This window comes from Oryctolagus cuniculus, chromosome 3 (assembly GCF_964237555.1).
Source record: "Oryctolagus cuniculus chromosome 3, mOryCun1.1, whole genome shotgun sequence".
Classification (NCBI taxonomy): Eukaryota; Metazoa; Chordata; class Mammalia; order Lagomorpha; family Leporidae; genus Oryctolagus; species Oryctolagus cuniculus.
In genome coordinates, this window is record NC_091434.1 from 112,145,459 (window position 1) to 112,161,381 (window position 15,923).

At 35.2% G+C, this 15,923-nt stretch overlaps 1 protein-coding gene across 1 annotated transcript in view; it reads left to right on the forward strand.

Moving 5' to 3' along the window:
• The first annotated feature begins 237 nt into the window (after positions 1–237).
• The window catches only part of DPP10 (dipeptidyl peptidase like 10), a 1,559,001-nt gene continuing 1,543,315 nt past the window's right edge, over positions 238–15,923 (forward strand). The window contains exon 1 of the mRNA XM_051849637.2: positions 238–664. Within this exon, the coding sequence (XP_051705597.1) occupies positions 605–664 (60 nt within the window). The 5' untranslated portion in view covers positions 238–604. The remainder of the gene's footprint in view (positions 665–15,923) is intronic.

Here is a 15,923-nt window from a genome sequence, read left to right on the forward strand (position 1 = left end):
CAGGTCTTTTCCCAACACTAATGAATGCTTTGATTGCAAATACTACCCATGAGGGAATAAAATTTAGTATCAGAATAAGAATAAATTACATTAAAAGAGAGGAGAAAGAGTGATTGAGGAAGGGGTTGGTGCCTTTTGTGCTGAAAGTGTATAATTTGGAAAGAACCAGAGTTGTTGAGAATGCCCCTTTAAACTGTAGGACTGCAATTGATCTCTGTATATTTTCTGGTATTCGTCCCTTTGAAAGGAGAATGCGAGCCAAAATCATTGGCTGTACTGTGGAGCTGTCACATTTCAGTACTGAAAAGGTACAGTGCAAGTGAATTTAAACAGTCTTTGGCTTTCTATTCTGTATTGCCGAGAGCTTTGGGAATGATGAACCAAGTAAACGCTTTATTTTGGGCTAAGTGAGATACAGATCCCTCCAGCCTGACAGCGTTTCAGCCTCCGGATTGAAGAAGCAGCAGAAACAGAAGCAGCAGAAGCAACAGCAGTAGCAGCAGCAACAGCAGCAGCCCTTGCTGAAAAGTCCAACAGAGGAGACTTGATCTGTACTTCATCCTTGAACTCGCCTGGGATCGTGCACTGTCCAAGGTCCTGAAACATGAACCAAACTGCCAGTGTATCCCATCACATCAAGTGTCAGCCCTCAAAAACAATCAAGGTAGGATCCAGTTTTTATGTCTTCTTCCTGCTTCTGCACATGTATCTTAGTTTGTTTACCTGACACATTACATTGATGTGTTGGTCACTGATGGTGGAGATGTTCTGTTAATTTGTGTTTGAAGTGAAGATTGGATCTCAGTAAAGTGTTTGGCTCTATTTGCATGCATATGTAGACCGAGGAGGATAGTTTCCACTGAACAGCTGTTTTATCCTGATTGATTTTGCTTTTTTGATTGGAAATCTTTCAAGGTACATTTCATGTGTGAAAAACTTTAGTGAGCCTTTGGAAGAGTTTCTAGTTCATGTCAATGTTCTCAGTGGAACTAGTGAAGAATTTTCAGCTGCTGGCTTATTTTTCCAAAGAGAAGTGCATCCCTCATTATTAGTATTGAACTGTTGGTATACTAAAGTGACTATAGTGAGAGAGTGAGAAAGACTAAAGAGAGAGTATAAAACACATGTTCTTGTGTATATCATCATGCAACTTAAAACTGTTGAAATGATCAGAGATGCCATCTATTCAGGTGCTTGTTCTATATTTGAGGCTTTTTGAAAGTATATGATTAAAGGTAATATAACAAGCTCATAGTTTTAATCTTTTATATTTATATTTTTGTTTTTATTTAGGATACTCTTACTTATAAGAATATGTAAAAATAACTGGCACTTTAGTCAAGGTTTACTCTATTTTGCCATCTATTTGAATTGGATTAATTTTTGTGGGGATACTTTTTGTCTTAAGTTAAACTTTTGTATAAAAACTCTGATAACCTACTAGATCATCTTCAGTTACTGCAATCTCTCCCTCACATATAAATGCATATCTTCTGCTGAGATTCCAGAATTTGAGAATGAATTGTTATGATTTGAATTACTGTTTGGCTTTTAACTCAGGTCATTGACATTTTTGTGTAGACTATAATAACAAAAGGAATACAACTTTCAGCAATGTCTCTTATGAACTTGTATGCCCTTTGTCACAGTCCTTCTATGACAAATAGCGCAGAAACTGAACATTTTTTTTCATCTGTTGGCATTTTTAAGCAACAAGATCTTCAGGATACATCAAATGATGCTTAGATACTTACAGTATATAAATGTAAGGAGTTTACTGAAATCTTGTAGGGCCCAAATTCAGATAATTTTCACAACCTCTAATGGCAAAGGGAGAATCTATTTCAGCATTGATTTTCTGTACTGTGTCCAAGTTTAGAAATAAAATGTTGAGCTTTAGGATTTACATTTTTTTCTGCATGTCAGATTCCCACATACATCAATTATATAAGCATACTACCACCAAACAATGACAAATAGTAAATATATGACATTCTACACTGTGATATATAAACTCTAGAAGAAATATATGTTGTAGTCTAAAGTGGAATTGAATTACAGACCCATCACCTACCTTTGAATCTGTCTAGAAAACCATAAAATGACCAGTGGCTTTCTGTTTAAGTGTTGCAGGTGTCAGGAATGAAACATTTATTTGCCCTTTTTCTTTATTGGATAAGCAGAAATGAATGCCATTTTCTGAGATTTAAAATCACTTTCCTTATTAGTACTCTGGAATTGACTGCTCTTAGACAAACTGTGGAGCTGAAAAAATGTTTCTAGTGTAAGGATTTTACATCATCTTGCTGATCTTGCAGATGTTGGTTTTTTATTCTAACAGTAGCCATTGAATTGAAATGAAAGACATCATAAAAATTGGACAACCCACCACTTAGCAATGTATTATATTAATGGCTTAATGAAATAATCTTGAATTGAAGCTCTGGGTGATTTGGTTAATTATACAAGTTAAGTTCTTTTGTGTACCTCTCCTATTGCTCTGGGGAGACTAAGATGCTTGTGATGTTCATAAAGTATATATAGTTTCAAGCATTGAACGATTAAGGGAGTAATTACTTGAGCATTTTCCAATTTGCAACAGTAAAAAGAGATGAGTTGAAAAGCTCTCTTAGTTCAAATTATGTGCTCAATTATGAAACATTTATGGCTTTTGGAATTTATACTAAAAATGGCTATCTATATTTAGGTAATGCATTAGCCTATGAATACAATGCAATAACAACCTAAGGAAAAATCCTAAGATGAAAGGTTTTTTTGGAAAGCTCTAGTGTTTTGGAGTTCTAAAGACTCCTAGAACTTTTGGAACCTTAATTTCAAGGTTGGTTGTTTAGAGGTTTTTTTTTTTTTTTTTTTTTTATGAGTCTTAAAGTTACTACCTGACAATTTAAAATAAATCCTCCTCATAGAATTTGTTTGGTCTTCAAATAATAACCCTATTTGTGGATCTGGAAACATTCTATTTCTTACTAGCATGTATATCTCTCAATTTTAGAAATTCTAAAATCTTTAGGGACTTTTTACTCCATAATTCAGTGTAATAACCTCTAGGGAAATTGGTAGCTTGTAAGCATAGTAAATAATGACTATTTCTTCCCTCAATAGTGTCACTACTGCTAAAAAGAATGCAATGCGAGTAAACAAATGAATCACACTAGCTAAAAATAGCTTTAAACAGCAGAAAAGTAAAGAGAAAGAACAAGTGTGTATGTGTGTGTGTGTATGTATATTCCACTTGAAGTTTAAAAGTGGTGTAATCTGCTGCAGATAAAATTCAGCAATTGTTGCCAATGCAAGCTATCAGTCATCAAAGCTGTGTCAGTGTTAGAGAAGGAAAGATGAAGAGGAGTCATAATGAAATAAAATGGTCCATATTATTTGGGTTGCTTGACATTTGTTTTTGTCATTCTGGCCATTCTCCAGCTCAACCAGTTCCTAAAACATTTTTCCTGATGTACTTGGGCAGATATGTTTCTGTAGTCAAAACTGATAAGAGAGACTAAAGGAAGTCAAATAAAGTGCCAAGTGTGTTCTAAGATCACTTTGGACAGAATGCTGAATGCAGTGCACTCATAAAACCTTCACCCATTTCAGAGATTGAAAAGACATAAAGGTTTTCCTGAAATGATTATAAATCTTACCATCAAAAATGAATCTATCACAGTGATATCTATAATGGAAGGTTTTAGGGATTATCTGCAAATGCAAAATACAGATTTAGTCTTAGCATTGTTAAAAACATTATTTATGAAGAATTGTCCCCACCTTAATTTGAAGATCTAAAATCCCAAGTGCTCCAAAATTTGAATTTTTTTGAGTGCTGACATGACACCAAAATTGGAAAAATCCATTCCTGAACTCAGGTGAGATCACAGATGTACTAAGAAATTGCACAAAATTGCTTTTAGAGGATGTATATAAGGTGTGCATGAAACATAAATTAATTTTATGTTTAGACTGAGTTCCCATTTCCAAGCTAACTCATAATGCATATGAAAATATTCCAAAATCTCCTTTATACACCCCCCCCAAATCTGTAACACTTCTACTCCCAAGCATTTTGGATAAGGGATACTCAACATGTGTTGATGAGTTATTATGCTAATAAATACATTCCTTCCCTTAGTACTTCCAGCTCACAGCCTCATCCAAATTTGTAGTATAGGAAACAGGATGTACATGAGCAGGACAAAGAGACTAAAAATCTTATTATGAGTATCTTCTGTTAAGTCCATAAGCTTAGGAGCATGATTGTTAGAAAACAATGTCTATGTTTAGAAAATTAATATTTGGAGTATGACACTGCGATGAATCAGCATGCCGAGTCTGACTTGGAATTGCACCATTGGTATCTGATTATCAATTCCACACCCCAGCTTACAGAATGGATACACATTTGTGTTTCATGGGATAGTTGAAATAGATTACAATTTAGTCTCAAAAAGTAGCTCATAATTAAATATGCAAATTATATTCACAGAACCTAGAAATACAAAGGGTACATAAGGAAAAATTCTACCTCTTTATGTCATCACAAAATGCTAAATAAAAGATCCTCCCAATGTTACTATGGGATCCCAAGTGCAACAAGTAGAACATCCTTCTATATGGTACCTAGTCCTAGAGCTTTTTCCTGATCCTAATGGTATGAACTTTAGTCATAAGGAGAAAAAGAAAGTTCGTTAAATGATTATCTCAACACAAACTTAGAAACACACACACACACACACACACACACGACTTATTGTTGGTGACTGTATAGTTACTTAGTTCATCAGTGAATATTACAGTTCCACTTGGCAAGGAACCAATCTTCCTTCAGTCATAGAAAAGTGGACCAGTATCCTAAGTGGTAAGAAATCAGAAGAATTACAAAAAATTAGAAATGAAAAATTGTGTTTGTGTGTGTGTGATAATTTCTCTCTCCAAGAAATGGTCTATATCTTTAACAGTTCTGACACAGCTTCCTTTTATGCTTCTGGCAAAATCATAGCATGTGACAAACATGAAGAGGACCACAATTTGGAAATTTTGCTGATGACAAATTTATTATGGTCAAGTATTTAAGACTTAAATGATTACAGGACAATTTTATTTCTAATGACTAAAATTTAATTATTATTAAAGGAAGCATTAGAGCCTTTCATTTTTAATTAAATTATATTACATTGGACAGTTTTATATCTTATTAGCGTTTACTCCAAATAAAAGAGAAAATTTCTTTTTGTTTGACATTTATAGTGTTTGAATGACAACTTCTATTTTAAAGAATTATTCTCAGAAATTATATGTTTTAGGTAAATTTGAAAGGACTTAGAAAATATTGAATAGCACTTCAGTATCTCCTTGGAAAAATGATGTATTAATAATTTCTGGACATTCATTTTGGTCAGTTAGTGAAGATATTCATGTTGGTAAATTTGTGATAAAAAAATCACTAGTTGCCACTGAAAAGCCATTATGATTCCATTACGAAGCACGGAAACAACAAGTGAGTGGGGGTGGTTTTCACAGTGTGGCCCTCAGACTAGCAGTCTCAGTATCTTCTTTGAACTCACTAAAAATGCACATTGTTGGGCCCCACCTGGATATGAATTAGGAAAAGCGAGAGTAGGGCTCAGAAGTTTGTGTTTTAACAAACTTACTAGGTGATTCTAATGCATATTCATGTTTCAGAACTACTGTGCTAAAGGACTACACAAGATACATATGGGCTATGGTCCATTTAGAAGAATTGCCCATGTTTGGGTATCACAAGAGCCTGAGCAACTTCAAAATTACACTTATGGTCATTAAATAATATGAATTTTATGCAACCCAAGACCTTATTAGGTTCGTCTCCTTTATCCTTCGCAGGGATTACTTAATACAAAGCCTTTCACACATTTAGCATCAAATCTATATTAGTTGGTTATTAAATGGCTGCTAAGGTCTATCAATTCTAAGAGAGCTTAAATAATTTTTAAGACCTTACTTTACCAGTAATCAGGTTGGAAGCCTTGATTTGTGTTTTACATTCATAATAGATTTCTCAATGAAGTGTTTTATCATTTTGTTTGGCTTTCAATGGTTTGTTGTCTGATTTTGATTTGGAGAAGTCCAGCAATCCTCAACTTTTGATAAGTAGGAAGTATGCTGGACAAATCTCTTTTTTTTGCCAGGTTTATCTAAAATTTATAAAGAAAATAAGCAGGAAGATTACCATAGCCTTTTTCATCTTCATGAATGTTCTTTGACCCTTACGTATATGCCAGGTTGGTAAGGCATTATTGGCAGTAGTATACAAATGGAGAAAATTAATCATATTAACAAATGTTACCATCCATGGACAGACACAGAGTGGTGTTTCTTCAGCAGAATTAGATTTAAGTTAGGTAATACACCATGAAATAGAGGAAATTTGCCTTCTGAGTAGGTTTATTTCTCGGAAATTGTTCATAGCACTCAGATATTTCTTCTAATTTAATTTATATAGCTGTCATTGGGAAGGAAAAGCAAATGCACAGACCCTACCTTACTACTTGCAAATACAAGTGCAAGACAGATTGGATTACTTGTCCTTTAAGGGGCATCCTTACATTGCATTCCAATTCTCCCTACACCACCTGTGAATCATGTGGCCTTGGAGAAAAACAATTAACCCTATTAAGGCTTTTCTCCCCATTAACAGAAGGGTAATAAACTTAAATTATCTTCCAAAACAAAAATGCTATGTAAGAGTTTTGTATTACAATTTGTCCTAGTAGTAATTTTTAAAGGATATGACATTTTCATAGAGAGGTGCATAGTGAGAATCAATTTTTATGACATAAAAGCTGAGGATTTTATTTGCAATTATTATTAACCATAATGATGATAAAAACTCATTTTGAAATCTCCATGGAGCTGAAAAATATCTTCTAATATTGTGGTAACTTCTGCAAGATTCCATCATGGACCTGTACCAGGAAAGTAGAGGAAGAAGGAGATTGGATTCAAATGTCATCTAAAGAACTGATTAATCCAATAAAAATGCAGTTACTCATCCAGTGCTGTTTTATCAAAATGAAAAATACCTGGGTTGCTGCATACATTGTACATGTGGTTGAATTGAGTATAATTTTATCATGGGATGGGTTTGATCTTCTTTCTATCTCTGGATCTCTGGACTTACTGTTTTCTTTCTCTCATCCATTTTCCCACACAATGTTCCTTTTAGCAAACCTCTATTCTTTGAATCTCATGCAGAATTTTCTTGGTGAGATTTTTCAGACTCTAGTATTCAGACAGTTCTGTTATCACCTAATCACGTATGTTCTCACATATCTTTTGTGCATCTTAATAACAGTTGCTTGAGTCATAATCATGTTTGTTCCCATGTTAATGCTCCCCACTGTCTCAAAGAACACTTCAAGGGTCTGTATCTTTCACTTTCCTTAATCATAGTATCTAACCCAATATCTGGTGCATAGAGTGTGCCCAATTAAGATTTTCAGAATTAAAGAATGACCACAAAAGCTGTAAACTCACTTGTTTTTCGACTTTTGAGTTGAAAAAAAAAAAATACCAGTTCTCCTAGAACTAACCAGAATTAAACCTTGCACTTTAAATGTAAACAAAATAATAAGGGGCCCAAGGGTTTGTATCAACAGATACGCTGTTCATCCAGAGGATTCGTGATTTGCATTAAGTCAAAAATAGGTCTTGTGTTATGAGCCTGCTTTTATATCAGGATTGAGGAGAGACTATGTCCAAGTATAGACAATCTATGACATTCTGTTTTGGAGCCTGGATTAGCATAGCAGACACAAGTTGCTGCTTATTTTATTGGCAATGACTTTGCAGGGGGACTATTACTCTAGCACTTTAGTGAGGCTCCTTCTCATCAGAAACCTTAATTCTCAAGATGAATCACTGATGCCAGACTGAAAAACACCACTTCTCACACAACTCTGCATTCTAGGATTTTGTCCTAAGAAAAATGGATTCCACTTTATTTTAATGGAAAGTAAACAGCGTGAAAGTGCTTTTTATATTTAATAGATGTTCCCTTACTTGAATGAATTCTGTTGAGAATTATGTAAGGCTAGCACTATGTTCAAGTAAGGGGCAATATGGCAATATTTTTCCTCTATATATATATATATATATATACTCTGAAAGAAATAAAATACATGGAAAGGACAAATCCAGGAACTATCGACTTTGGCTCATGAGTGGACACAGTATAAAATGGACAGAGACTTGGAAATCTTGGAAACACACTTGCTTGCATTTGTTCAATCATTCACTATTTAGAGAGAGAGGATTAAAATCTGAGTCAGGTAAACCTTGTTTTTGAGAAGTACAACATAGAATACAAATTAATGAAGTTATAGTATAAAATAATAAATGCTAATTAGGTAAGTACAATCTTTCAGGGAGGGTGCATTCACAAAGCCTAAACTTGAATCTTACACAGGATTCAGAGAGATAACACACATAGAGAAAACATTCCGAAGTTGAGTAAAGAAGGCAAGACAGCTGTCATTTAACACTTGAGAACACTAGATTATGGTGTACAAGTGATTAGGAGGGGTGGGAGATGTGGTTGAAAGTGTATATGGGGAACTGCACTTTATATTACCTTTCAGAATTTGACTGTACTCCAAGGGCTTAAAGGCAAACAGTGCAAAGATAAGATGTTGAGATCTAAATTGGGAACCAGATCTGTGACTCTGGGAAACATTCCCAAGTCTCATGTTTTCAGGCACAAAGTGAGAATCCTAAGACCTTCCAGGCCCATCTCTCAGGATAAACCAAGGATAAGATGTTTTTATACAGACAGATATTACTAAAGGTAACATAATAAGAACAAAAGATTGGTTCATTAGCTTGATTTAGAAAGGTACCACCCACTTTCTCAAATGCTCATAATAACTTAATAGCCGGCCCTAAAGGCCTTAATTTAGTGGTAACTTTTTAATTCAGAAGAATCTTTTCTGATTAGTGCCAATCATTTAACTGCACCAAAATTTTTAATTTCTCAAAGATAATATTGAGATAACCAATTTCTTGGATGCTGGTTAATGATTTTTCATTATAACAATGCCTAGAGACACATAAATGACCTCTCTTTTAGAACAAAAGAGAACTACAAATTTCAAAGGTGGAGATGGGACAGTTCTTTCTTTCCTAGTTTCCTAAGATATGTGTTGTCTTTAATAAATACATTTCTTTAATGATCTTTTTCCAAGCATGGAAAGGGAAGATTAAAACACACTGGATGTGCTGAGGTTCTACAATCATAAAATTTTTTATGTTTTTTTTTTTTTTTTTTTTTTTTTTTTTTTGTGACATCTTAGTCTAAACCCTCATTTTCCAGATAGGAAAACTGAGGATCAGAAAGGAAAACAGGTGATGTCAGAACAACCCCGTTCAACCTTTTAAGCAGGAACTATAATTTTTATCTCTATATCTATTTCTATACCTAGATAAAATTATCATGTAGTACAATCTCACCATTAACACTTTGTACAGCTACAGTGGTTTATTTTCTGTTCTCTACTCCTTGCCCTTAAAGTGATCATGGTCTTTTGATACCTGATGTAAGTTAAATAGCGTGTAGATTCTATTAGTAGAATCTTTTTTTTTTCACTGAGACCATCGAAAATTCTAAGTAAATTGACTGAACAAATAAAAAATAGTAATTTCTCAAAATGATAAGTCCCTTGGCAGAACAATATTTCCAGGGTCATTTAATTTGTTTTCCAAATATTATGACTTAAGATCCAGGCTCCTTTTGCCTTTCTACTTTGCTTTTTCTCAGATTAGTTTCCATCACTGTGATTTCATGATTGCTTTTTTTTCTATAACTGGTCAGCAGAAGTGACAAGTTACAGCATCCAATTGATACACAGGTTTCTCTGTTTCAGTTTCTGTTTACGAAAGGGTCTCACACAAATTTTCCTCCCATTGTTGTTGGCTAGAGCTAAAAACTGCACTAATTCCTTATTTCATTGCTTGAGGATAACCATGGTTAAGTGGAAGAAGTAGAAGACAGGTTATACAAATAAATATGGGGTTCTGTTAGAAACAATCAAGAAAATAAAGTGATTTAGAAGTAGTAAACCAAAAACATGTACTACAGAGAACAACAAAAGTTAATTTGAATGTGATGGGCATATAATACCCACCACCTGTGAGAGGCAGGTAATGGAACAGCTCAGCACTGTTTCAACAAAGTTGTAATAACATAAAATAGATTATCACCTCCTATTGTTTCACAGAAGAGATTTTTCATTACCTTTGATTGATCAAAAGGGCAGAAAGAGAGGAGGCTTGTCTCCTTTGATGTTAAATGAATCAATGACTAATCAATTTTGTACTGTATTTTCTTTTTTTACATGTCATTGGGTTTTCTATTTGGGGAATATGAAAAAAAAATAGTGACATTTCTCATCCAATAATTAAGGTTACTCATGGCTTATCACTCTGACCTCTTCTCTTGTATCCCCAGGGACTTAAAATCCTTAAACCTTTAAATACCCAAATGCCTACAGAGTTAAGTGGTAGCAGGAAGACTATGGTTGGATGAACAACAGTTGAAACTGGTAAAAAGAGAGCATGCCCCAACTAAAGACTCACGAGAGCAAAGCCCATCCCCTCCCTAAAGAAATATTTTGGAGAGGTTTCTATCAAGGCGTGACAGAATATATAGATCACACCCAAAATGATTTTTAGGAGAGCTCAACACCTTTGTTTTGTAATTTCCGGCTATGCAACATCAATAAATCGTGTGTATTTAACTACCAGATGTTGAAAACCAACATATTTATCTCTACCTTTCAGACTTTTCCTTTGACCTCTATACTCAGGTCCTTAATTGTAACTTAGTTGTCTAACAGACATTATTAACCTAATATATTAAAATCAGAACATTTAGTCCTTGCTCCCAACACCTTTCTCTTTCTTAACATAATTAAATGATAATACCTCCATTTATTCACTCAAGACAAAAAAACATGTTTCATCCTTTTCTCTTTAATTTACCATCCAATCCATTGGCAAATCCTGTTCATTCTACTTCCTAATGTATCTCCAGTCTAACCACTTCTCTCTGTTGCAGCAAAATTACCCAATCTGACTGCACACTCACATCCCATCTGAATCAGTGGATTCCTTGTTTCCAGGGTATTTTCCCATAATAAATTTTTTGTTCATCTGCTGAACACTGATTTTAAAATTTTTTCCCTAATAACTTTGCACACCAGATTCAGACCTTAACATTGTTTTTAAAAAATAATTCCAGTTTATTAGCTTTTCCCTGACGACCATGTATCATCAGATCCCTGTTCTCCTGTTCATATTGTGCATCATTCTATTTTCTGACCACTATTCTCAAACCAAACTAACCTTCCTTGTGATCCTAAAACCTGCTCAAGTGTTTGTCATACAAATGTCTTTGTGCTTGATTTTCTATTGCCTAGGAATTCTGTCATTGAACTTCTCATAGCATCTGTCTAATTTCAACTTAAAGAGGACTTTTCTAATGGACTCTGACAATGTAGGCTGTGATCACACTTACACTAGTGATGCAAAATCTTACTAACAGATGGGACAGCGTTCTTGCATTATGCTGATAGTGATGCTCCTGAAGGCTCCAAGTCATAGCAGAGGAAAAGCAATTTTACTCCCCTGAAAACTTTGAGTGTTTGTTTGCTATATTCACTATCAGAGCCATTGTTGATGAGTGCTTCATTATAGAAAAGAATCATCTTTTGGATTTTGCATTTTAACTCTTTTCCTAACAATGTTAATTCAACACATATTTGCTCAATGCACCATAGATGCAATGTTACACAAATGAGGATATCAACAGGTGTAAGACAGAACCAATCTTTAATATGCTTACGCTGTGGCTTCTTTTCTCCACTCTCTTTGGGATGAAGGGAGAGAGAAAGGATAAGTAAGACCACCATAGTAATTGAAAAGTGTCACTACCGAGGTAAGTAGGCTGTGCTGGGGGAGATCCGAGAAGGGGGACTTTACTCCAAACTATGGATGAATTTGAATCTTAGAACTGAGACTTGATGTGTAACAAATTATAATCTTGGTGAAGAATAATGAGGGAAAGTTCCAGATGATGGAATTTATAAAACCACCTAAATAAGTGGGAATCTCATCACCAATGCATTATTGTCAAGCTCATTCTTATCTTGCCATTACCGTTTTTCAGTGCTCATATCAAGATCCAAACATTTCCAGGTAATTTTAAAAATATTTCTAATTCCCAAATGGCTTAGCAATGAAGGAATTTTTTTTCCTATTTATATATGAGGACATCAGTTTTCCCAAGATCACTTAAATTGTAAGATGTGCTCATGTTTGAACCCAGATGAATTTGCCACAAAATTCAAGCTGGTAATTCATGTTTTCTGCTTTCTCTTTGAGTATTCTTTCTTCTCTCTCATCTTCCTCCAAGTTCTGAGGAACTAGTTGCTGATATCCTATGTCAATGAATTTGAAGCTTACAATTTCTCTATGGGAATGTCCTTTGTCCCTCTTTCTTATAGCTGCCTGAAATGCCTTGCCCATAATGTGGGATTAAGTTCACAGGGAATTCCCCTCCTCCCTGAAGATTCTTGCTGCTTCCTTCCCAGCCGCAGGAAGGCTGCTTACTATGTGCTTCACTGTACCTGAAATATACCATTACTTTTTAATGTAGATTTATCTTTTGTAATCATCTATCTTCATACTCTACCTTACCTTATTCACTTTTAAATCCACAGCTGGACTTCAGGCTCCTTGAGGAGAAAACAGTCTCTCAGTTGTCATAGTGACTTTAGTGTCTAGCACTCCACTTAACATGGTACACACAAAGGTTGCCAAATAAATGAGAGAATAAGTGCAATATGGGGAATGATATAGTACTGCTCCAGAATATTCTTCACAATATTCATGTTTCTTTTCATTTGGTAGATAACCACATCACTCTCATTTTGTCAGAAGACATATCAATTTGAGAAAGGTAATGAAATAGATTCTTTAGTTATTTCCCTCCTGAAGACTTTCTTGCCTCTGTGTGTGTGTGTGTGTGTGTGTGTATGAGAGAGAGAGAGAGAGAGGGAGAGAGAGAGAGAGAGATCTTAGTAGAGACAGGAATTAAGTTTTTAAATGTAAATATAGCAGTTGATTTATTTCAAAGCTGTTTCATTAGTGTTTGGCTGAAAAGGTTTTAAAGTTATTTCAAATGTGTAAGAGTTATTTTTTAAGGGTGGTACTTTTCCAAAATAAGAGACTATCTTCTGAATACCTGTTCTGTGCCAGAAACTCTCACACCCATAAATTCTTTTATTTTTTTACCACTTCTCTGTTTAGGAAAGTAGTGGGAAAAAGTATTTTTAACAGACAGTCTTGGTCAAGGTCTTGCATTCATTATCTCTTTTAATATTTCAGAGAAAAGATTACCCATCATTTTATCAAAAATATTAAAGGCTTAGCTTTCTAAGTAAGGAAGAGGTATAACTGGGCCTGCAATCCAGTCTCACCTTGACTTTATAGTTCAAGCCCTGTCTATCAGACCTCAAGGTAATATTGTATACATAATATATCCAACTTAGGGGTTTTTCCTCCTAAAACACATAGGATTATATGAGAAATTGTTATATACTAATAGATTTGTCTTTTCCAAAATCTCAAGATTTTGCAATCATCCCATTTGAGTACTTGTCATTTATTACTAATGGAGATTGTAAGATGAGCCTAGCTGGAAACATCAGAACTGGGAACTCAGAGTTCAGTGAGGCAGAAGACACATTACACAAAGTCTGGAAAGTACATCTAATAGGAATACTAAGTATGACATATAGTATAAGCTGATACCAAAGGAAAGCTTAGGGTCTGTTGGAGAAAGAACTTTCAATAGAAAGGACAAGTCTGCACAAATGTCGATGAACAGTTATTTTAAATCCACATGGACTAGTGACTTCATATCAAAGGCCCAAGGAGAGGACCCTGTTGCAATATTAGTCTAGCTCGGGTAAGAGTAAGCATATTAAGGGCTGGTGCTGTGGCACAGTGAGTTAAAGCCCCGGCCTGCAGAGCTGGCATTTCGTAAGGGCACCAGTTCGCATCCTGGATGTTCCATTTCTGATCCAGCCCTCAGCCATGGCCTGGGGAATCAGTGGAAGATGACCCAGGTGCTTGGGCCCTTGCACCCAAGTGGAAAACACTGAAGAAGCTCCTGGCTCCTGGTTTCTCATCAGCCCAGCTCTGGCTGTTGTGGCCATCTGAGGAGTGAACCAACAGGTAGAAGACCTTTCTCTCTGTCTCTCTCTCCCTCTCTCTCTGTTTCCAATTCTCTCTATAACTCTTTCAAATAAATAAAATAAATTATAAAAAAGAGTAAGCATATTAACAATGGCGATCATGACAGAGATGTGTGCAGCTTTAGTGTTTGCAAAACATTTTAGATATCTTCTTGTGGAATGTGAGCTATAATCCTATAAAACACATCTCCTTCTTACTACTGGAGTATGATGAAATCAAGAAGGAACTATGTGGTGTGAGAATAAGAAAAAAGCAATGTGTCATGAAGTAAACATACACTATGTAGTTTTGTACATTGCAACATATTTTGCAAAGAAAACTGCAAAAGCTAGTATTGTGGCTATCTGGAAAATATTTAAAATTCTGGCCTGAATTTTTCATGGTCAGCAAAATAGGGCAGAGATGAGACAGCTTGTGTTCTGGAGATGATGAGTACAATAGAGCAATGGCACACATGCACCTGGGACCAACTGGGGCAAAGATAGCAAATGGTATTTCATAAGGCACTTGTCCTATTCCTGGCCATCATAGTTATAGTGACCAAGTTTGGATGGCGATAGTACCAGGAAAAAAAACCCAAAAAAACAGAAAAATGTAGAAAACAGTTGATAGCGGTAGAACTATGCATGCCCAATATAGCTGCATCTTGGAAAAAGATTTGAGAGTTTGTGATGAGTTTATGGAATAGGCCAAGAGAGAGGTCTAAGAATGTAGGTTTGGGTACATACATACAAACTCAGTTCAGTCTTATTGTTCAGATGATGAAAGATGTTGTGTATGTCTTATATGAGTACCTTCACAGACTCTATCAGTTGGAAACAGCTTTTGAGAAGAAGATTGGATAACAAGTACCAAAATACAGTTAGACAAAAGTAATAAATTCCAGTATTCAATAGTGCAGGGGGGCAACACAAAGTCACAATAATGCATCATGTACTGTATGAAGAACAGGAAAAGAGGACTTGTTGGGCTCCAAACCAAAAGAAAAGATAAGATTATGGAAAGGCTAATCGCTTTATTTGATTAGTTTGCACTGTATACATATATTGAAACATGTCACTGTTTTTTTTCCATAAAAATGTGCATGTATTATGTGTGAATAAAATATTTTTAAATAACAAGAAATTATACACACCTTCATCCTCATTTGTTCTAACCAGGATTTCTTAACCTTAGCATCACTGATACATTGGACCAGATTGTTCTTTGTTGTGAAGATGTCCTGTATATGATTGGATGTTGATCAGCCTCCCTGTTCTCTACCCATCAGTAACTCCATTCCTAGTTCAGACAGTGAAGGGGCCTCCAAACATTGTTGAGTGTCCACTTGTTGGCAAAAAGGCAGCTACTGTTGCTGGTGAAAAAGTTCTGGGCTAGGAATGAATGTTTTCATCCTGGCTCAAGGCTTTTGCGAATTGACACCCACAGAAAAGGTCTATCTTTGGGCCTTTCTGATCCTGAGCATGGATGATCCACCCAAAGGACACTTGGAGGATTCAGCATTTATTATCCTTGATTTACAGATGAAGGAATTCAGAGAATCAGAAGTCAACACCCAAATTACATGGAAGACTTAAGGCTTGAAACCCAGTCCTAACATTGTATACCCAATCTTT